Here is a 21,883-nt window from a genome sequence, read left to right as displayed (position 1 = left end):
ACAGTAGAGACAAACTCTTTTAAAGCACTGAGGGATCCACCCTGTTCAGGACTCATGCTTTGAGGGCTATTTGAGAGTGCCACCTATGCTCTAGAGGATTTATGTGCCCTAAGTCAAATTCTGCTCTTTGGCTGGCTGTCATATTGTGTGTACAACAGAGGAATCTTGAAATTTCCTACTTGTGGGGCAAAAAACCTAGGGAAAAATTAATGCATTTGTGAGATATAAAAATTGAATGAGCTACCCGAGGTCAAAGAATGAAAAAAAAAATCCCATGATGCTTACGTTCCTGCTCTGTGTTCAACAGGAGCAATTCTAAGAGGAATTTTGGCTCAGTGTAACATTCAAAAATAAGTAAAAATTGAATATATAAAAAATAATACATTTGAGGTCCAAGCCAAACTTTCCCCCAGAATCCGTGTATTAAAGCTTCTTTCATCAAGTATTTAGAAAAAGGCTATAAGCAATATATAATATAATAAACAGAATTTGGGGTCTTTCCTGTTCTGTCTTCCTTTCCTTTTTATTATCTCAGACATAAAGTACTGGATCCTTCCCGATCCTACACTGCTACACATTCACATTGCTGCACATCAGTGATGTTAAAAAAGAGAGTTGAATCTGTATGAAGGGATGGCTGGCCTACACAGAATATCTAAGTCCTTGAGCACTCTACAAAGCATGCATCTTCAGTCGAGCTGGACAGATTTATTTTAAAATTTTGAAATTAAATCTATTAATATTTTAACAAACAGCAGCTAGAAATGAAAGAGATTGGAAAAAAATAAATTTAAGATATGTAAAGTCATGATAAAGCATTCCAAACTGTGACAGTGCTGGGGATTTCAAAGTTACTGACAAGTGGCATTTTTAATATATTAATACTGCCTTATATCTTAAGGACAGGACATTAGCCTGTCAAAGAGCTTTGCCTCCTTACCTGACACTGTGTGCTGCATTCTGCCTGCAGCATCAATGTATATAAGTCCTCTCCCCAGCTGACTGATCTGGTACTCTCTGATGATCCCATTTGGTTTCTTGGGTGCATCCCAGGTTAAATGCAATGCTGTGGAGTTCAGAGCACTGACTTCAGGTGGCTGAACACTCTCGGGGACTCCTTGGACAGTGACTGCAACTACCTGGAGACATATGAATTAAACAGCAATTTAATGTAATTGTACACCAGATACCATGATCAATGAGAATGTCACTTTTGTTTTAAAATGTTGTTTGGGCTGGCATATCATTACCAAGGGGCTGGAGAAGTAGTTACTTTTTTCCTCCATTTCACAATGAAATCTGACCTTGAATACATTACATAAGTCTGTGTCTCCAATTTATCACAACAGGTTCACCACGTTTTAGCTGCAGTGTATGGCACAGGGTGAAACAACAAAAACTGTATTGCTTGAAAACTCTTGATAACTCTCTTCCATATGGTTTGTCAGTGTCTCTGCATTTTAACTGCCTGATTTCATATATTTTAAGCACCAGTAAACATGGGGCTAAGCCTCTATATATCCCATGCAATCTGAACTCTATTGTAGTTATCTGCAACTCCATACTTCCATAAGGAATCTAAAGATTTTGAAAGATAGGATAAGTTTGCACTTGTTAAGTTCTTTCTACAAAAAAAAAAAAAAAGGGAAAAGGTAATTTTCTATTGACACATCTCCACCATCAGCTACAGAAGAGGCATTTCCAAATTACATTGGTTTAATAAGTGAGTCAGACCGTTTTCTCTTTTCTTTTTCTGTTATTACCACCAAAAAGTATTTATATTATGCTGTAAATATAAAATGTGCCCTCTATAATATATTGTCTTAGTGCATTTAGTGGAATCAGTCCCCACTTGGAGACTTCAGTGGTTGCAACAGTAAACTCCTTAATTACAGGCAAGTGGAATAAGTAGGATTTATTATCAGGTCAGTGGTTGCAGCAACTGTGCCTACAGTTTCCAGACCACAGCTCTGTGTACAGGCAGAGGGGACTATCCAACTCTCTTCACCCCTCTACATCAGTGTTTTTTATTTTAGACTTCTGGCTGAGATTTGCATGAATAAGAAAAACATTTAAACCTGTAAATAAAAAAAAAAATAATCTCACAGATATAATAATTACACAACATAGTCATTACTCCCCACCTCTGCCCCACAGACCTTACCCTTGTAGTCCTAGAAATTCATTTTCAAAGAGGCAAGAATAATATTGTGAAAAAGAGGTCACTTGAGAAATGCTTTTGCAAATAATAAATAAAGGCGGTACTTTGCAGAATAAAAACCAGAGCTGGCTAAATAGTAACATTGGTGATTCAAAGTGATACACAAAGAAATGAAACTCAGAAAGGGAGGTAAGAGATCCTGTTTGCTTAAAACTGAAGCTGAGGCAGGTTGCACACAAAGGGACAGTAAAGCCTGAAGCAGGTGCAGATATAGAAAGCCAGCCAAGAGTAATATAGTGAAAGGAGGCTTTTCCACTGGAGTGGAAGAGTAAGAAGTTTGTTGAAAGAATTGCTAGACTATAACTAAAGCAAATATCTAAGAAATACCAAGGAAGAAGAGGCTATAGACCTCCTAGTGAGAAGCAAAAATTTAATTTCCTGGTTTAGAAAAGGCGCATTTTAATATTCTTTACTCTATTCTGCCATGTACAGCTTTCTCTTTAACAAACACCAGTTCCTACAGTGCAATTTCAGCTTTGCCAAGACTGAGACACTGCTTTCTTCTTGTGTTTGCTTTATCAACCTGGGGTTCCAAATATTCACCTGTCAGTAGCATAATCCAAATCAGATCACTGATGTTTTTTTCACTTACTCAATAATCAGCGTGCCTTCAAGTTACACCTTTCCAAAAGCATTTCAGTGTTGCCACACTGGCTGATCAAATCCTGGCACCAGTTTCCATGAAGCCCACTTCACTAACCTTGCTGCTGTCTGTGCAACCAGCCACAGTGCAGGCTCGCAGCTGGTAGGAGTACTCTTGGTATGGCTGGACACCACTGGTGTCTGTGAAGCTCATCTCTGTTCCTCTAAAATGCTCAATTCCGTTTCGGAGGATGATGTAGTGAATAATAGGACCTATTGCAGAAAGAAAGTTTTCCCTTTTGTTAGCTGAGGGATCCTGTGTCATGGGATAATAACCTACTCTGCATACAGAAAACATGCAATGAAATATCTACATGGCCAGAGTAGCAGATAATAATTCTGATTAAATGCTGAATGTCAATTACCAGCTACTTTCCTCAGCATCTGCCTCAGCATCTGAGTAGATCCCAGTTTTTAGTGAGAGCACTACCAAGTTTCCTCACAGTTTGAAAATAATAAGCAAGATTTCCTGAAATACATGTAAGCACCACCAGCACTACCCACAAATCCCTGAATATTTTTAGGATGATTGCCATTTTCTGATGATATTTGCACACTTATTATTACAACTGTTCTCAAAAGAGGCTTTTTGGCACTTTGTAAAGACATAATAAATTTTTTGCTGTGAAGAAGACTCCTCTTACTTGCAATGAAAATTATAGCAACCTACAACAAAACCTTCCTGCAGAGTTTAGGAATATATGTACTTCAGTGACTGGGGTTAATCAAGATATGTTTTCTGATTTAGAAACACTGTCATTGGAATGTTAGAAAAAACACTTATAAAAATGTATCAATACCATTTGGTTGAAGTGGCTCCTCCCAGCTGAGCAGTATCATGTCTTCCCGATTATCTACTTTGGCCCATTTTGGAGGACTTACACCCTGTGGCACATCTTGCTTAGTGACAGCTCTGCTAACTTCACTGAGACCTCTTCCATAGCTATTCCAAGCAGCCACCCTGTACTCATATGTAACAAAAGGTTCAAGGTTCACATCTAGGAAAAGAAAATTACATTTGGATCACCTCAGTCTTATTAAAATACAAATTAACTTTTTTTTTCCCCCTGAGTTTACAGATAGAAATGGATGGTATTCTTTAGACAGGGCCATTATTTTATCAACTTTTTTGAAAGCAAGTTTACACATTAGGTACTCTTTGAATTTCGCTCATTGCATATCCCTGAAGTCTCCGCCCCAATTCACAGATTACTTCTTAAAAGAATTCTGCTTCATAGAATCATAGAACGGCCTGCGTTGGAAGCTACATTAAAGACCTTCTAATTCCACCCCCTCTGCCATGGGCAGAGACATCTTCCACTCAATCAGGTTGTTCAAAACCCATCCAGCCTGGCCGTGAGCAATTCCAGAAATGGGGCAACCACAACATCTCTGGGCAACCAGTTCCAGTGCCTCACCACCCTCACAGTAAAGAATCTCTTCCTAATATATCATCTAAGCCTGCCCTCTTTTAGCTCAAAGCCATTCTCCTTGTCCTACCACTACGTGCCCTTGTAAAAAGTCTCTCCCTGGCAGTCTTGCAGACCCTTCCTTAGGTACAGGAAGGTGCTCTAAGGTCCCCTTGAAACCTTCCCTTCTCTTCTCCAGGCTGAACAACCCCAGCTGTCTCAGCCTGTCTGCACAGCAGAGGTGCTCCAGCCTCTGAGCATCTTCATGGCCTCCTCTGGATTCACTCCAGAAGATCCATGTTGCTCTTCACACTGCCTCACGTTTAATTGGGCTACTGATAGCATTCAGGCCATCTTTTTCTCCAGAGCAAATTATCTACACTAACAAATCACCAGTCTGGTCTGCCACTTTTCCTTACCTGTAAATGAATACTGTGTTGGACCTCCTGTGTAGACAGTCTCCTCTTCTGCTGGACACACACCTGCCTCTACCTCTGTTTCTGCAGCACTCTGTGAACCTTTTATCCATGCACAGATACTCTCCTTAGGATCAAAGTCACACTTGCCACAATGTGCTGTTTCCTCCATAGATAAAGGGCAAAGGACATTAGCCTTGCATTCTTCTTTTACCTAAGGAATACACAGGAAAATTTAAATATATTTCCCACATTTTCCTTTCTCTATAAATGCTTCCATTAGTATTTCTATATACAACACAAAAACCATGCCACCACTTTGATTACATTGATATTTCCAGTATATGTGAGACCCTTTCAGCCTTTGGCCTGTCTACTGTCTTTGATCATTGATGTTTCTATAATCCTTTCTAAAAGAAACAGATTTTTTTTTAGGGTCCTTGGATGAAAGCATTACAAATTTTAATTACTGGAAGCACAAATGGCTGGATTTGTTGAAAATAGAAGAGTCTAGAATCAATGACAACAGGATTTTATTCAAGAATTTGAACATTCTGTTCCTGCAAAAGCCAATATCCTGTGGCAAATCAGTAGCAAATTCCCAGCCCCTCACACAGCTTGCCAAGTACACAAGAGGGCTCTGTGCAAGTCCTTGGCAGCTTTTGAGGCTGAAAACTCTATCCATGGGCTATATAAATCATGTCTTCTGCCACATCACTACTAAACACAAGCTTTGCTGCCATAAGAGGACCTCTGCAAACATAAAGATATAAGATTTAACCCATAAAGTACAATTCACAGAAATATACACTAAGCATCCACAACTTTCCATTAAAATTCATGAAATAATATTTTTGCCAAGCCATAAGCTAGACAGCAATAATTCTCATGAAATATAGGTTGCTGCAGAAAGAAATGTACTGCCAAATTTGCAACAAATATTTCTGCCCATTAGGTCCTAAACTTCAGAAGGAAATCCAAGCAGATTATACCTAATGCTTCCTTATTTCAAATATTGAAATTAGCTTCTCAGCTGATTAGAAACTTCAGCTAATTTAACTTCCCAAATTTGGCCCTTCCACAAATAATTATGTTGTGATAGACATCCACATAGGATGCAGGATATAGATGGATTGCATTCCCATGTAAAGTAGCTGCAGAATGTGTCAGGCGATCAGCCCTTTTGCTGTTAGTAAATCTATACATCTCAGAGAGCCAGCACTGCTATCTCTTTTCTACTGTGGGTAAGTGAAATACAAAGCACTTCCTTTGTTTATACTTTATACCTAGGGCAGGAATCTGGTGTGTTATCTACCAGAATTCATTAACCTGTTCTCAGCCATTTTTCCCTTGCACGAGCTACTAATACAATGCATTGAGGAACTGCAGCTGACTCATCACAACGCCTGGATTTTCTCTAGGAGAAACTGATTCAGTCCGAAAATGAAATTACATGAAAACCTTGACATGAAAAGGCAAAGATGTAAGAAATATTTCTGTATTAACTTAGCAGATGAACAACAAGGACATAGGAACACCTGCATGTGGCAGGATGGAGTCTGTTTTAATTTTCTTATATAATTGGTAAATTCCATAATATCTTTCTGATTTCCCTATTGTAGAATTCACAATATTCAATGTTCTTTTTTCTCCTTCACTTTCTCTCTCTCTCTTATGATAAATATAAATACAATTTTATAAAAAGCATATACATATATATTATACACATATACAACAATTGAGAACATTTTTACAGCATATGCCTAACACCAAGATGCTAATTCTTGAAGATTTCCATTGAATTCAACATGGAGTTGCAAGCAAAATTGTCTCATGCTGATCCTTCCAGTCCCTGGGCTCTCTTGGAAAAGACCAAATTGGCCTTTATGGTGTTTAGTTTACTCTGACATCAAAAAAAAAAAATAAAATGAGAATAAACTATATAATTCATTAGGCAGGAAAGGGTCTATACTAGTACTTCTGAAATTTATGCCAAAATGGCCACTGGTTTTCTGTTGGATCAGGATTAAGTCCATCAAGAAAATGTCAATTGCTTTATTTTTATTTTTGGGGTTTTTGTGGATTTTTTAGGAGCTTGGGGAATCATGTCCTACTGCCTCCTCAAACTGAAATGTTATAGCATTTTTATACTTCAGAACTGGCCATCCAATTTTAATTTCCACTTAATGAACATCATCAGAAACAGTGGTCACAGAATGGAAACTGGCTATACATGTCAGTCTTGTTAGTATGCCAGCTTTTAGCCACTGTACTAATCTGAAGTGCTGGGCAACACTTCACAGAGGCAGCTAATCATTATTAATTCCTTTAGAATTCATTGCAATAACATCAATCATGGCAAACTCATTCGGTATTAATATGGATGTAATGTGAAAATGAATAATGCACACAAGAGTTTTTATATTCCTATTTTAGAAAAATAGTTATGAACAGTGTATTTCTCTTTCCATCATCAAATCAGAGCTACCAAGAGATTTTCTATCAATTACCTTCATCATCATTCCAGCTGAAATCTTGTCAGAGCAAACATATTTCAAAGGATTATATCCAACTCCATTACAGCATTCTTCGCTCTTTGGAATAAGTTCAGTCTCACAGCATTTTACTGGCACTTGGTCATTCTTTCTAACATGTGCTAGGGACTCACCACTGGAACCTGAGCAGCATATGGTATCTGACTTATTCACGTACTCTTGCCCACAACAGAACATCCCTGAAATGAACAAACAAACAACAAAAAAAAGCTGAATATGAAATTTAAGTAAATAGATAGACAAGAAAGGAGAAAGCTCACAATGCAATATATCTTGGCATAAACCCACCAGCAGCTGGAATTATGCAGATTTAGCTAAAGTGAGATTAAATTCAAACGTGAGGTGACTGAAGTAAGCATCCTGACTTCCAGACCTGTTGAAAACAATCAAGAATTAGAGAAATAAACAGGGTGCCCTACAGTTAATGCTCATCACTCCTAAACTTTGTAAAGAACTTTGCTATGAAATGCCACACCAGTGTACTGGCCACAACAGGCTGGAGATGGATTGTTGATGAAAATTTCCTGTAGAATGCAAGTATTTTATATTTTAAAGTAGGTTTCCATGTCAGGTACCTAGAATGGAATGGGTCACTTGGAAAATACTCACAGTGAAGCTTCAGTCATCTTACACAGAGAATTATCACTCAAGAAGTTAATATCTATATGTAATTTGCATTTCTACAATGGAATTAATAAGCTGCCGAACTTAATTCCACTATTTTTTTCTGGTTTTAATAATTCTGTTTTTAAAAGGAAAGCTCATCATAACCACTGCAATTTTCCACATATTCACATGAAATACCAGTGTTGAACCCAACACCATCTAAAGAAAGGGGTAAGTTTTAACTCAGAAACAAACACTACAAACTCCTCTATAACTAGCAATTAAATAAATGTTATTACTAATTGAACTAGCAAGATATCACACAAAAACCAGGCTGTGATATACTCTTACATCTACAAAGTAGTTTGTGTTTGCGTCATTTCTGTCGTATGTTGGCATTTAAAACACGTGCAAGAGTGGGCACTTTTTTCACTGCTATTTATTGCGGCAAATCTCTCTTAGAAGTCATAGATAATGAAAATTAATCTTTAAAGGTGTGATCCTGCTAAAGCATTCAGAACACACCATTCCAATCACCGGAATGGCTAAAAATGGTGATGTTACTTGCATACTTTACCTTTTATCAGGGCTGGTTCTATTCACAGCAATCAAACTGTGAGCACCAGCTCTTCAAGAAGTAAAATATTTCCTCTTATTCACACCCTTTTTCCAAATTGTCCTAGGATTCTACCACTTTTAAAGAGAGAATTAATACAGAAAATGACTCAATTCAATACTAATAAGCAACTCAGACAGCCCCAAGGGATTTCTGACAGGCAAACTAAAATTTTGATAATGAACTGTTTTTCTATTGAAACAAACAAAGCTGTATTCTTTCACTGTGAACCTCATCTTTGTTTAACTGAATTAAATTTTTCAGCCAAGATTTCACTCACATAACAAGAAGTGACTCCCTTTCTAGTTTCTTTGGTAAACCATTACTTCTTTAATTATTATCAACCTTGTTCCAGTGTGATAAATTGCTAATTACTTAATACCCTAATCAGCGTTCATTCTTTGCACAGATAAACTGTGACAGCGCCATTAATTTAAATAGTAATTTCACTTAATGGCCAGAACGGCACACCAGATTTTTATGCAGCATTTTCTGAAGACTGCATCCATCACTGCAATATTCTGACATAAAGATGTCTGACGTGCACTAACTCACTTAGGGAGAGCAGATGTTGCAGAGCAGAGTTTGGTAGTAATTCCCAGAGTGCATCACTTCAGCATGAATGAGCTGCAAAGGCAGAGGTAGACAATCTTCTGAAACTGCATTGCATAGCCCCTGACCTTTCCTTAATTTATCACATGTAGCACTTGACTCCTGAACCTTGACACCTCAAATGTACAATTTTAAATATGCTCCAAGAAAAACAAAATAGGACCATGTAATATTGATGGATTGATTTTCCTTCTAAAAATTGCTTTATTCAATTGCCTAAGGATCCAGGAATTCCTATAAACCCTTGCTGAATTCAGTAAAACATCAAAATGTAAACTATTTGTTTGTAACTCAGTTGGAATGTGTGTGTCATATTTTATATATTTGTTTCATAGGCACGCAATGCACAATAGCAAAAAGAAAATCCATGGGCTGGAAAAGACACTTCCTGCTAACACTGATTTCTGTCAACAACTATCTCATGTTCATCCCCAGAAACTGAAAAAAATTTATAAACCTAGATGAGTGATGAATTACTAATTTAGTAAATCTGCAAAACCAATGCTTTCAAAAGGGAAAAAATGAGTATTAAAAGGCTTAGCCTTTGGAGCCAGAATAGAGGATCAACAAAATACAGAGCCAGTGTGCATTGCAAACTACTCCAAAAATCCTTGGCTTACATGTGGGTATTGCTACTATTACAGATCAGGAACCACAACAGTAGAAAGCATCATCTTTCATGAGTCTGGGATGTCAGTACAGTAGCATTAAAAGGAAAAAAAAAAAAAAAGAAAAGATAGTGAGAGTGAAAATCCAAGAGTGGTTTTAGCTGGCATTATCCTTTATAGCCAGAAATAGAGAACTTTGGATAATCACACTGCAGCAGTGGGGCTCAGGATGTGCCTGTTCACCAATGCCAGCCTTTGCCAGTAGATGTCTCTATGGTCACCCCACTAAATAAGGCCAACGAGGGGCTGAAAAGGGAACCTAAGAAAAGAGAAATTAATAAATAAAGAGAAAAAAAGTAATGTAGGATGGATGAAAAATCTCTTTTTGCAAGGTAGACTCTCTGAAAAAGGTATGTAATGGCAAGTGAAAAAGTTGTATGATTCAAGCTCTTAAACCAATGTTCAGTGCAAACCTGGATCTAGATTCAGCAAAAAGACATTGATTTTGAATCGGACATGCAACAAAATGAGATTGTGTACAGGGCTTCCACTTTTAGTGAACAAGTTTTTCTCTTATGTTTTTTTTGGAAGGACTTAAAGCTCTCAAAAAAAAGCTTTAAATTTTCACTAGATTTTTAGCTATGGCATTCATTGCCAAGTGCAAAACAGTGCTTCAGAAGCAATTCAGCTTTTGCATAAAACCACCCCGTTACCTCTTCTCCTTCCAGAAAATGAGATCAGCCTTCCAATTACCATATTCTTGCAAAATTCTACTTATCCATTTGCCAATGATAAGTAAATTATGTTTTTGTGTAAGAGCATTTTTTCCATTAGAATAATTACAATAATTAGGATAGGAAGCAGGTAGATTTTTATGCCTGGCTTGTGCATTTTCGTGATGTATTTAGCAAGGCTGAATTACTCCAAGAAATTAAGCAAAAACCAATTGAGCATGATCTATATGATATGATAAGAAACCACAATCTATTCTATGCTTAATGCAAAAGAATACGATCTCTTTTCAACTGTGATGCTAATTCATCTTTCCAACCTGTATTTGTGTTCAGCTGTGTGCTGGCTCACAGCATTAAGTCCTCACAGAAAACCCATGAGCAATGAAAAGAGCCACTGTTTTCTTTTTCAATGGCCAAAAAAATGTCATCCTGACCCATTCTTGGGAAAAATAGTGTAAATGATTGAGCGCTATAGGCTAAACACATTTTTAAAAGAGAGATATAAAGGTTTTTTAAATATCTCTATTTAAGGGAAAAAAAACCTGTTAAGAATACATATATACTGAAATGAAGAACATAACTTTCATCCCAAGATACCTGTATTACACTCCTACACAACTCATCTGCCCAGAGAGAGCAGTAAAAACATAAACGCTACCCCAGCAGTTCTGTTCCAACAGCATCTGTTAATTCACTCCATTTATAAAATACATATTGACAAAGACAACTGAACTGGGACCAGAGAGATTTGATTTGGTGTGAGAAAGTCAATTCAATGTGATTTTGTTAAAGGGCTCCTGCAGGCAAATAAAAGAGTTTAAGTAATAAAGTACATAAAGAGATGTTTTATGAGCCAGCCCTGTCTTGTGGCAGCCACACAATGCAGGGCTATGCAGGAGGGCCTTGCTCAGAGCTGGTATTGAGAGCATGCATGCTGTAGATTAAGCACAATTAGGGATCACAATGAGAGGCAGCTAAAATCATGCAAGCAGTGCTGCTCACAGCTCACACCAGGAGTTGCCAGTGGAAGGGAAGGATGGCATGGAAAGCACAGAAACCATGGCAATACTCATCTCATTACCTCATCCAGACAGTCAGCACCCAACGAGGGTGCTCCTACTACCAGAACCACCGAAGGATCCAGGGAATACAAAAAATTAGCTGAAGACAGAGCTTGTTTTTTGGAGAAAGGAGGAGATCAGCCTTCAGATCTGGATTCTTAGTTACATGTTAAGATTCTTGGTTGTACAACTAAGAGGGTCAAACTGGCACACACCATCACTCAGCTTTTTACACCAAGCAAAGCTGGGTACTAAACCTTCATTATTTCTTTATTTTGAAATCAGACTCCCTTTTCACACCACAATAGTTTCTGAAGTCTTTTTGTCAGGCTGAGAAAGCCTAAGGCTGATGGAATATAATTTGTCTAATAAAAGAAAAGACACATGAAAATATCTGAATAGGTTTTCTAATAATGCCTCCAATGTCTGTCCTCAGATAGTCGCAAAGTGTTTTATAAGGAAGTAGGGCTTGGATTGTACCTCTAAATGATGGAGTAATTTCCTATGATTTCCAAGAAATTAATGGGATACACCAGATGAGCCAGTGAGCAGTGCTGGGGATTAATTTTTTTGTTAATTTTAAACTACAGCGGGTACAGCCCCATGTGAGGGATGAACACAAGAGAGTGACATAGACCACCAAGCAGACACCATTTCAATCTTCAGTTTCCAGGTGACTAACTCCACATTTCCAGAGCAAATGGAAAAATCCCTGCACTGGGATACATGGTGGCACAAGGTGGTCAATCTAACTTCACTGAGGGCACTCTTTCCTGACTTGCACAAGGAAAGATCATTCACTTCTTTTGAACTGTCTGGTTTCTTGAGCCCCTGCAGCTTTTGCACAAAGGCAAAGAAGGTTACTGCAAGCTCAGCATTTTGGAGTACAGCAAAATAGGTGACTAAAGTGCAACAACATTTTAACAAATTGGCACACAGACTTGAGTGTGTCACTTCTGAATGGCTGGTGTCACAAGAGATTTAGAAAGATGAAGAGCTTTTTTTCTTGAGGACTTATCACTTACCTGTGAGAGGTCTGTATGCAGTCCCTTCCTTTTCATCACCACAACAGACTGAGTCCATGCTTATGACCCTTCCACCGCAGCACTGCTGATTGAAACTGTCATGCAGGGATCCACCACAGCAGATTTGATTGCCTGATGTGGAGTAAGGAATTCCCTGGCAGCAGGAATCACCAATTCCAACTGAAACTCTGTTCTCCTCTTCATTAGGGCAGCATACTTCTCCTGTCAATATAAGGATGCAATTAAAGATTTTATCCATTTATAGCCCTTGAAATTCCTGAGAGCCTTTCATTAGATAGCAACAAATCTGGATTCACACAGCTTCATGTACAGAACTCTCCAGGTGAAAGCACAGAATCACCCAGTAGTTTAGGATGCTATAAAAGTATTGTATTAATTTGTAATAATGATTAAAGAAATGTGCATTCATTAATTCAGGTCAAGTCTCTGTAAGATATCAAAAGACAAGCATGACAGAGACAAAGCTGAGAAGACCAATGAAAATAATGTCTGTGCATATGACAATTATACAAATAAAACCTTTTTGCAATTGCAGCTACACAGTAAAGAGAGCACACTCTTGCTGTGTTTAACAGAACCGTCAGGCTACTTATTCTTCACAAAAAATTTTCTTGTCTCCTTCAAAATCATTCCAAACTCGTCTTGATGAATCAATTCACAATGCTTAAAGCATTTTTCATGTTTGAGTGTCGCTCAGGAGTTCATCTCACAGAGAATTTAAGGATTAAACTCACTTTAAAAATTAAATACCACCATCACAATTTAGTTGCTTGGCTGCAACTTAAGCAAAATTATCAGCTTTTACAGAAAAAGACTGTAGGATAAGATTGCCAATGAGACTGACACTGTAATGGTGGGGTGGGGTGGACTGGAATAAGGTGTGGGCTATGAACAAAGCACATACTGTTATAAAGGAGCTGGTGAATCCAATTGAGCTGATCCAATGTTCTAATATTTTTATATTATTTTTCTGTGTTGCAGTATTTTCTGTGGCTCAAATGTCATTTGGAAGGCGGAATGGTTTTGTTTTGCTATTGAAGATGGATAGTAGAGTTGAATGAAGTATTTTGATTCCTGAATCATAATCAAAGAAATGTGTTTTGATTTTTAAAACTTATCCTTCTCATTTAAACAATATCTCAAGTTTTTTTCTTATGAAAGGCTGGGAATTAAAAGACAGAGAGCTCAAACTCAATGCCTCTTTTGTCAGAAATAAACATGTGCTGAGATTGTAACAGATGAGGGAGAACATTGTTTTCCTTTCTCCCCACATTACTTCCCAAAGAGGTGCCTGGGTAGTAGTAACATTATTTGTTCTGCCTCCCATCTTAGAATGTTTGCACTTCTTTGTGCACTAGTGTTTCTGCCTTCCTAAGATTGAGATTCTGCCTTCCTAATTTGTAATCTTCATGCCTCCAGCCCAGTATGCTTCAGCACATCCTGAGCTATTGAGCTGGCCAAACAACATCTGGGAAATATGTATGCTTAGAGAGTTTCCTGTATAAATAACTTTATCAAATAAAGTCAATAATAACCAAAAAAAGATGAGAATAAATTTTTAGAGTATAATAGTAACAACCCATCTGAGTACTTCATCATATTTTCCTGCATTCCTCAGAAGCTAATTTAGCTGCTACACAGAGAAAGTATTAAAACACAGACTGTAGCTTACATCTATTGGAAATAAAACTATTTTTTTAAAAGAACTATTAGACATAAGACACAAAGGATCAGTAACCTTCTCATTAACCTCTCAAAATGGGTTCCATTCCAAGCTAGGCTTGAAAATGTTCTCCCTCTGAAAACTACTATGCAGTCTTACCAGTTAATTGTTATCCTTATCAAACAATGACCCACATTAACATTGAGCTTGAGGTTATTAGCATATTTATAAAAATAAAAAAGGAAAAAGTGACCAACAGTGTTCATGTTGCTGCCCTTTAGAGTATAGAAAAATAATGCAGCAAGTATACTTAGAAAATTTGTTTAAAATCATGTTCGAACATTCACTGTTTCATGCTTGTGGACTGCTGACTGAACAAGAACTACTCTCAGACATAAGACATTTTGTTCCACTGTGGCTTTCTTTCTTCATGTAAACAACATTAAGCTAGTTAACATAGACCACTGGATGGGGACAGAGGTCACAGTATAATCCCTCCATTTCAGTACACTGAGATTAATGAGGTCAGCAAAATACACTTCTCTGGTTCTTCAATGTGATAGAACTTTTCTGATGACATCATGGAAGGCATTCTAATATTGTGATATATTAATTACTTTTCAAAAGATCAGAACTTGGGATGTGCTGAACGTGTTGGCAAAATGTCAAGCATTTCTGAGCCTTCGGAATGTGTGCCAGCTCGTGAGTAATGGAAGCATTTTAGCTCCTGACCTGACAATTGCCTACAAAGAGTTATATGCTCTGAACACTGGCCCCATGAAAGGGATCTCTCCTCCCCCTTTTCCTCCCTTTCCTGTCAACAATGACCCCCCAACAAACTGGAAAACCAAACTCTGGACAGTAATGGAGAAGCACGGTTTTTGGCAAACCTCCCAAATTGCTCTGAGAATAAGAAAAGGATAAATTACCATCAAAATTAATGCATGTGGGAGGCATACTTTGATCTGTAACATTAGTGGAAACAAAGAGTAGACAATGTAGAAACAAGTAGAAGTGATGTCATCCAGAGTATCAACACCAAAGGCTAACAATTGTTCTACAACAGAAATGGCTATGGAAAATCATGTGGGGTCAAGTCAAGCAGAGAACTAAACTTCACCACTAAATTGCCTGATGGTGTTCCTATTAAGAAGAACTGCCCTCCCCATTATGCAGCACTTACTGCAATTAAGTATAGTTTGGCACAAATTAGTTCTCTGGGAAATGACCCAATCATCAGGTCTCATCAATTAAGCCTTTCTTGTACCAACAGAGTGTACCGTGTTTGGAAGGCAAAGTGAGCGCAATTTCCTTTGCACTCAGCACAAGTCTCGAAGACACCTATATATCTTGATAAAACTCACATTTATTGTGTGTGTGTTTTCATTCTCCTTGATTTAACAAATACATCAACTTTGTAGTTTTGTTTCATTCAAGCAGTGGAAAGGAGTTGTCTCTTACCTACTAAAACTCTGGTGTAATAACCACCACAGCACTGATGTTTCGGCTGCACAGCATATATCTGCCCACCACAGCAAACCCCTGGTGAATTAAGAATAAATGGAATGTACTTGTCCTCACAGCACTGGAAGCCAGGTTTATTGTCGTGCAGAATCCCATTACAACATACCTAGAAGTAGTAAAAACAAAAAAAGAAAAAAAGAAAAAAAAAGAAGATCAGTAAGAAGGCAGTATCTGTTAAACAGCACATTATGTGTTGTCTGGCAAAACAATGTATATGAAAACATGTATCCTAGTGCAGACACTAATAGGAGTGCAGTCAAATAAAATGTGACTTGGCTAAAATTCTGTGCCCTCCAGCATTATCAGACTTCAATAAACTACTGTGTATCTGACAGAATGCTGCTATTCTGTGGCCTTCAACCATACTGCACCTTAATAAAATAGTCCATTAATATGAATCATCTTCAAATGCCTTGCAGGCTGTTTGAGTCTCTCAGTGTGGAGTAGATTGCAATGTGGATTTAGTCTACCATCACCTGACCCTTTTTTTCTTCCCAATTCTTGGGTTTTTTTTCATTTATGATGAAACCCTTACAACTAAAAAAAAGTATTTCCCAATATGAGCTTTTGGGTTTTCTTTCACATAAAAATAAGTGGAATTATCTTCATATATGACCATAGTTCTTCAGACAATGTGATCTCAAGAGAATAGTATTTATATAAGGACTTTTTTCCAGAATAAAATTTATATGGAAATGAATTTTGTAAAGGCCTTTTAACTGTGGACTTCTTTCTAGGTGCTGTCGAGAAAATTATATGCTTGAACAATCAAATATTTTTTTGTACACTTACTCCTGTGTCAATGGAGTGGCACACTGAATACACAGCAAATCATACAGCACAGTCAGTAGAATAACTATAACTTGGAACTTACAGCCAGTGCAACTTATATCAACTTCTTCCAGCTAGACATGAAATGGAGCTGGCAGCAGAGCAGAGATGTTAGAGCAGAGCTCCTCCTTTGTCTTCTTTTGAAATGGACCTCTTCCACTACTGACCTTTACCATGTCCTAAATCAGGTTAGTTAAGCAACAAGGAAAGAGTGTTCCTCTGAAGGATCTTTTGTTTAACTAGGTACTTTGACTATTACTTGAGAAAAAATCTTGTAGAAATGGATACTAAGGGCTCAGGGCATCTCTTTTATATTATAATTATAATGTTAATAAAAATGAATACAAACAAAAATATTGATTTTCTGATGTCGTAAACTCTCTTTGACTTCAGAAGGATGATGCTTTGTTTTGTTCACTTTTGAATGGCCATTATTCCATGACTCTTGGGAGTATTAGGTTAGGTTCTGAAGTTACACTTTACAGTACATTAACAATAGGTAATCCACAATTAACATCCGGTAGGACAGAGGAGGTTCCTGTTTCCTGGGGTTTTTTAGGTTTTATAACTTTATATGCTTTGAATTGTGACACTGTTTTCTGCTTTTCCAATGCACTTTCTCCTTCAGCATCTATTTTAGACTACCAGTGCAGCTGAATTTCATAATTTTCAGGAATTTTGGATCTCTGTAGGCACTATTATATTATTTTGCTGTCCATTTTGTCACTGGTAATATAACCCAATCTATGAATTTCATTAACCTACTGTTCTTTCTTCCAGATCATTAGCTAAGATGTCAAATAAAACTCAGCTTTAGAACTCTTGTCTGCTTCCTAGCTTTTGGGTATTTTGCAATGACTGGCATGCACTCCAGGCTGAGTTTTTCTCAATTTACAATTGGCTCCAAAGAAATCAGAAGGTTTACCTGGTCTCTCTGTATTTCCAAATGGCTAAAAAGCATTCTTAAAAACACAAACTCAATTCCTATTGAGCCACTTTGTTCAGAACAGGTCACCTTTAGCAAAGGTTCTTGATATTTGCAAAAACGTCCTCTGTCTTGTCCATTTTACTGCAACCTGAGCTTGAGACAGCAGCCAGAAATTTTGTACCTGCCTACATGAAAGAAGGCCAAACACATGTTCCTTGGGCATTCTTAGTCCCAATTTGTGCCTCTTGGGATTGTCTGGTGTTTCCCTCTGTGATCTGTCCAGTCCAATACTAACCCTTCTTTTCATGGATTTCATCTGTCATCCCATTTTTCATTCCTTTTACTGATGGCCACCACTCAAATTTCACCTGAACACTGTCTTTTGACTTTTCAAATTAAAAAGGTGCACATCATTGGCTTTATCCAGGCTCAAATGCTTGAGCAGCCATTTTACTTTCCATGAGGTGCTTCCAGTGATAAGAAATGTCACTCAACTTTTGAATTCTCTGTAGAAAGGGCTGCTCTGCATACCAACACCAGCAGGGCCATTTTAGTACTAACTCCACAGCATTCCATTTGAAACACTGCTTGTAAGATTGCATTATTATTATTATTATTATTATTATTATTATTATTATTATTATTATTATTATTACCGATGTGTCTCCTTTTCCTCCTCAATTCCTGCACAAAAGCCCCAGCTGTACATCCAGATGTGTTACAAAAGTTTCAGCAGCTACTTTCTCTTGTTAAAAATACATAAGATTCTCAGTATTTCTCAACAACCTATGGACAGCTTCCAAAGTGGGGCCCAGTCAGTTCTAGAACTCTCATCTGGCGTTACCAACTGATACAGTCAGTGCTATCATTATGTAGTTTCATAACATCCTCTGCAGTCAGCTGTAAATTGTTAAAGAACACTTTTTTGGCAGTCCTCTAGAGATAGTCTCTATTTGCATCGACAGGCAGCCCAAGGATTCTGCAATATCAATCCATAAAAAACCCCAAAACCACTCAAGTAATGCTAAATTTGCATCACAGAAAAAGAAGAAAAGCAGATGGATTGAAAGTTACAGTGGCAAAAGGTTATTATGAGCTCATTCTCTCACATCTAAATGCAACAGCCCCAACTGGGTGGTGTAATCCTGTACATGGAAGCAGAAGCCCTGGAGTGAACAAATACAGTGCCACCAGCATTTTAGGCAGGTTGGAGATTTCACTCTTGTAAAGAGGGTTGAATGCTCAACATACACTTGGTAACCAGAAGATCTTTACTATCTATGGAGATGATACAAGATGTTCATCCTTAGCTGTCGCAGGAGCCCTTAAAAACATCAGCAACTTCACAAAGTAACTCACAAATCAATCCTGTCATTCTCTCCCACCCAAGCACACAGAGGAGCACAGGGTCTGGGAAGGGCTGGGCACAAAGGAAGGCTTATTGTGATGCTTGAGAAAGGCCCAGTCAGCCATGACACTGGAACAGAGTATTAGATATCAAATCTGGCAGGCAGGATTACACAATATTGTAACAATTTTTTAAAATACTCCAAACTTATCTAAGCAACTCTCTTCTAATTACAATTGTGTCATCCCTGATCCCTTAGCTTACTGAAGACTTTGCTGAAGGATAGTATCTGGCCTTATGGACACATGCCAGTTGAGCTAAGACTGATTTACTCAAATAAACAGATGTGCTAGGCAGCCATGTTTATCCTTCTTGTCAAACGCTTGCTGCCAGGGCCACTTTGTGAAATAGCAATTCACAAAACACTCTCAGGAATTCCTATTAGCTACAGGAGTTCATTAAAAATTTCTGCCTGTGGAGCAAACACCAGAGTAATGATTGACCCATCATGTTCTCATGTGAGAGGGAATATTTTAAATTAGCAAGGCTCATTCTTTTTTTTTACTTAAATTATCTCTGAATCTATACAGACACCCTTTTCAGCTAACTATACTCACTCAGGCATTTTTTTCTCAAACTGTTGTTGTCTCTTGGTAATTGATACAGACTTAGATCTAAAATCCATGAGTAGAAATTATTGTTATTCTCTTACAAATCACTATGTATTATCTTCCTAAAATGAGTTTCATTTCCTGTCTTTCAGGTGTGTTACAACAAGAAGTGTAATATTTTTTAAAGGTTCTCTATGCCTGAAAGAACTTGAAAAGAATTTGCACAATATTGGTAACATTAATAGTAAATTTTGCATAAATATTGATGGGATACCCTTCACCAGTGTCAAGATGTGTTATGTTTCACTGCTGACACCTTTGAAGCCGGCTATCAAGCCACTGTTTTACTCCTCCTGTCCTTAAAAAAGAGTCCTGCTGGTGTTTTTAATAAATGGTACAGTAATTACAATAGTAAAGGGGTAAACCTGTACTTCCTACCAATGTCAGTTTTGTTTGATTAGTTCATTAACTACAGATTTATACAGCTTGTTGCACTTGAAAATAAAAAGTGCTAAAGCTGTATTAACACCTTCAGTCAGGATCCTTTTAACCACTGATGCTCAGACTCACGATGCAAAGGAAGCAGAGATAATTAGCCCTTATGCCACTCCTTTAATTACATTTTTATTGTACCTGTCTCATTATTTTCAGAGTTCACCTCAGGATGTCAGCAAAAACAGATGCACAGTTTGGTAGCTCCATGGTTAATAGAGGAATGCCTTTCCCATTGCTACTGAGCTTATGCTACCTGATGGTGAAACTCAGGCAGCACTCCCTTGTTAATTGAAGTACCTCTGCAAACCCCATGGTCATGAGACTTCACATACAGGTAGAGTTATGGATCACATCTTATTGAAAACATCTAGAGAAAGACTGACAATTTTGGCAACTTGGGAATACTCAAGCAGCACAGCTTGTCACTGTAAAAGTTCCACAGGACATAGGGACCCTCCTGGCAGCAGACAAAATTCAGCATCAGAGTGTATTCTCAGTTCTTCTGAAAAAATACACACACAAAAATATTTCTAAATTCTTTTTGTGTTCAAGGAATAAATCCATGCAAATCTTATTAAACACCAGGGTAAGGATACTAGGAACAACAATGTGTTAGCTTTAGTTAAAATAACAAAGAATCCTAACATTGAAGCAGAAAACTGGATAACAACTAGAAAGAAGAAGTAGGGATCTGATGCAAAGATTATTTAGGATGGGATGAATGTTTGGTCTTCACTGGGCCTAATATCAGTGCATGTGCCCATGAATGTGCATGGACACATGTCCCTTGCAGTGGAAAGGTCACTTGCCCTTTTAGAGATTCCCCAGGTGCCTTGGAGCAAGCTGGTTTATTTGCAGAGCACATTCCCAAGCAGAGGAGGCTCTATCCTGGATCCCAAGTGCAGAGCACACACAGCAGTGCAGCCAGGCTGCTCCCCACTGCCTTGCTCACAGAGCTGCACCACATGGCTGGACCCAGCTCAGCCAGGGCTGGATGAAGAGTCCCTGCATCCCACTCTGCTGCACACTGACAATACACCCTGGTATTTATTTCAGTGGAGTGGATTAAATTCTGGAGATCTCTTATGTAGCTGAATCATAACAAATCCCTTGCCTTACAATTGCAAGCTGATGATGTCAAATGTAATCCATAAATCCATAATGAAAGATTAATAAATAACCATAGACATATCTTGAAATAATTTTACATAAAAGGCCTGGTTTTCCATCACTTTATACTCATTATTTCAAGAAAATTGTAAGAGGGAAATTAGATCCAGATTTTGTCTTGTAAGCAAGGTGCAATTAGTGACTCAAGCAAATGTGAGAACTCCACAACCTATTTGTCTATTTATATACAACTGCCTGCTTTTGCTGGCCAGTCTGTTATGAAAAAACTTGCTTATTATTCTGGATCTGAATATTACTAAAGCTGCTCAGCATTTAATTCTCAGTAGCATCTCTTCACATTTGGCAGTACTATGTATGGTGAATAGCTGAGGTTGGATGGGACATTAAGCAACCTGGTCTAGTGGAAGGTGTGCCTGCCCATGGCAGGGTGTTGGAATGAGATGGTCTTTAAAATCCCTTCCAACCCAAACCATTCTGTGGTTCTGTGAAGTGCTCCTGGCACTGGGATAAGAAGCTTTTGGAACAAGTGCACACTCGTCAGGGCTGCCTTTTGTTTCTGTCCAGCAGACTGTCAAATCTAAGAACCACAAACACCAGCATAAAGCCTGACAGTGACTTCTATAAAAATATGAGAGAGAGCTGCCATTGTCTTATGTCGTCCCTATCACAGACTTGAGTTTAAAAAGCACAAAAGGCACTAAGAGCTCTGTAGATGTCTCTTACAGACATTTTGGATGGCTAGTGTAGATACACATAGCAAACCAGATAAAGCACTGGGAGGGGAATTTTAATCAACTCACTCACAAGAATTACCCCCTTGTCATTT

General features: G+C 37.9%; 1 protein-coding gene across 8 annotated transcripts in view; it reads right to left on the bottom strand.

Moving 5' to 3' along the window:
- The window catches only part of USH2A (usherin), a 382,808-nt gene that overhangs the window by 77,887 nt on the left and 283,038 nt on the right, over positions 1-21,883 (bottom strand). For all 8 annotated transcript variants that reach the window (XM_074537084.1, XM_074537083.1, XM_074537085.1 and 5 more), the window contains 7 exons: positions 15,651-15,819; positions 12,506-12,727; positions 7,199-7,422; positions 4,692-4,902; positions 3,664-3,861; positions 2,922-3,076; positions 941-1,139 (listed from right to left, as the gene is read on the bottom strand). In XM_074537084.1, the coding sequence (XP_074393185.1) occupies positions 941-1,139; positions 2,922-3,076; positions 3,664-3,861; positions 4,692-4,902; positions 7,199-7,422; positions 12,506-12,727; positions 15,651-15,819 (1,378 nt within the window). The remainder of the gene's footprint in view (positions 1-940; positions 1,140-2,921; positions 3,077-3,663; positions 3,862-4,691; positions 4,903-7,198; positions 7,423-12,505; positions 12,728-15,650; positions 15,820-21,883) is intronic.

The sequence above is a fragment of the Zonotrichia albicollis genome, chromosome 3 (assembly GCF_047830755.1).
Source record: "Zonotrichia albicollis isolate bZonAlb1 chromosome 3, bZonAlb1.hap1, whole genome shotgun sequence".
NCBI classification, from domain to species: domain Eukaryota; kingdom Metazoa; phylum Chordata; class Aves; order Passeriformes; family Passerellidae; genus Zonotrichia; species Zonotrichia albicollis.
This window is presented reverse-complemented; position numbering and strand designations above follow the sequence as displayed.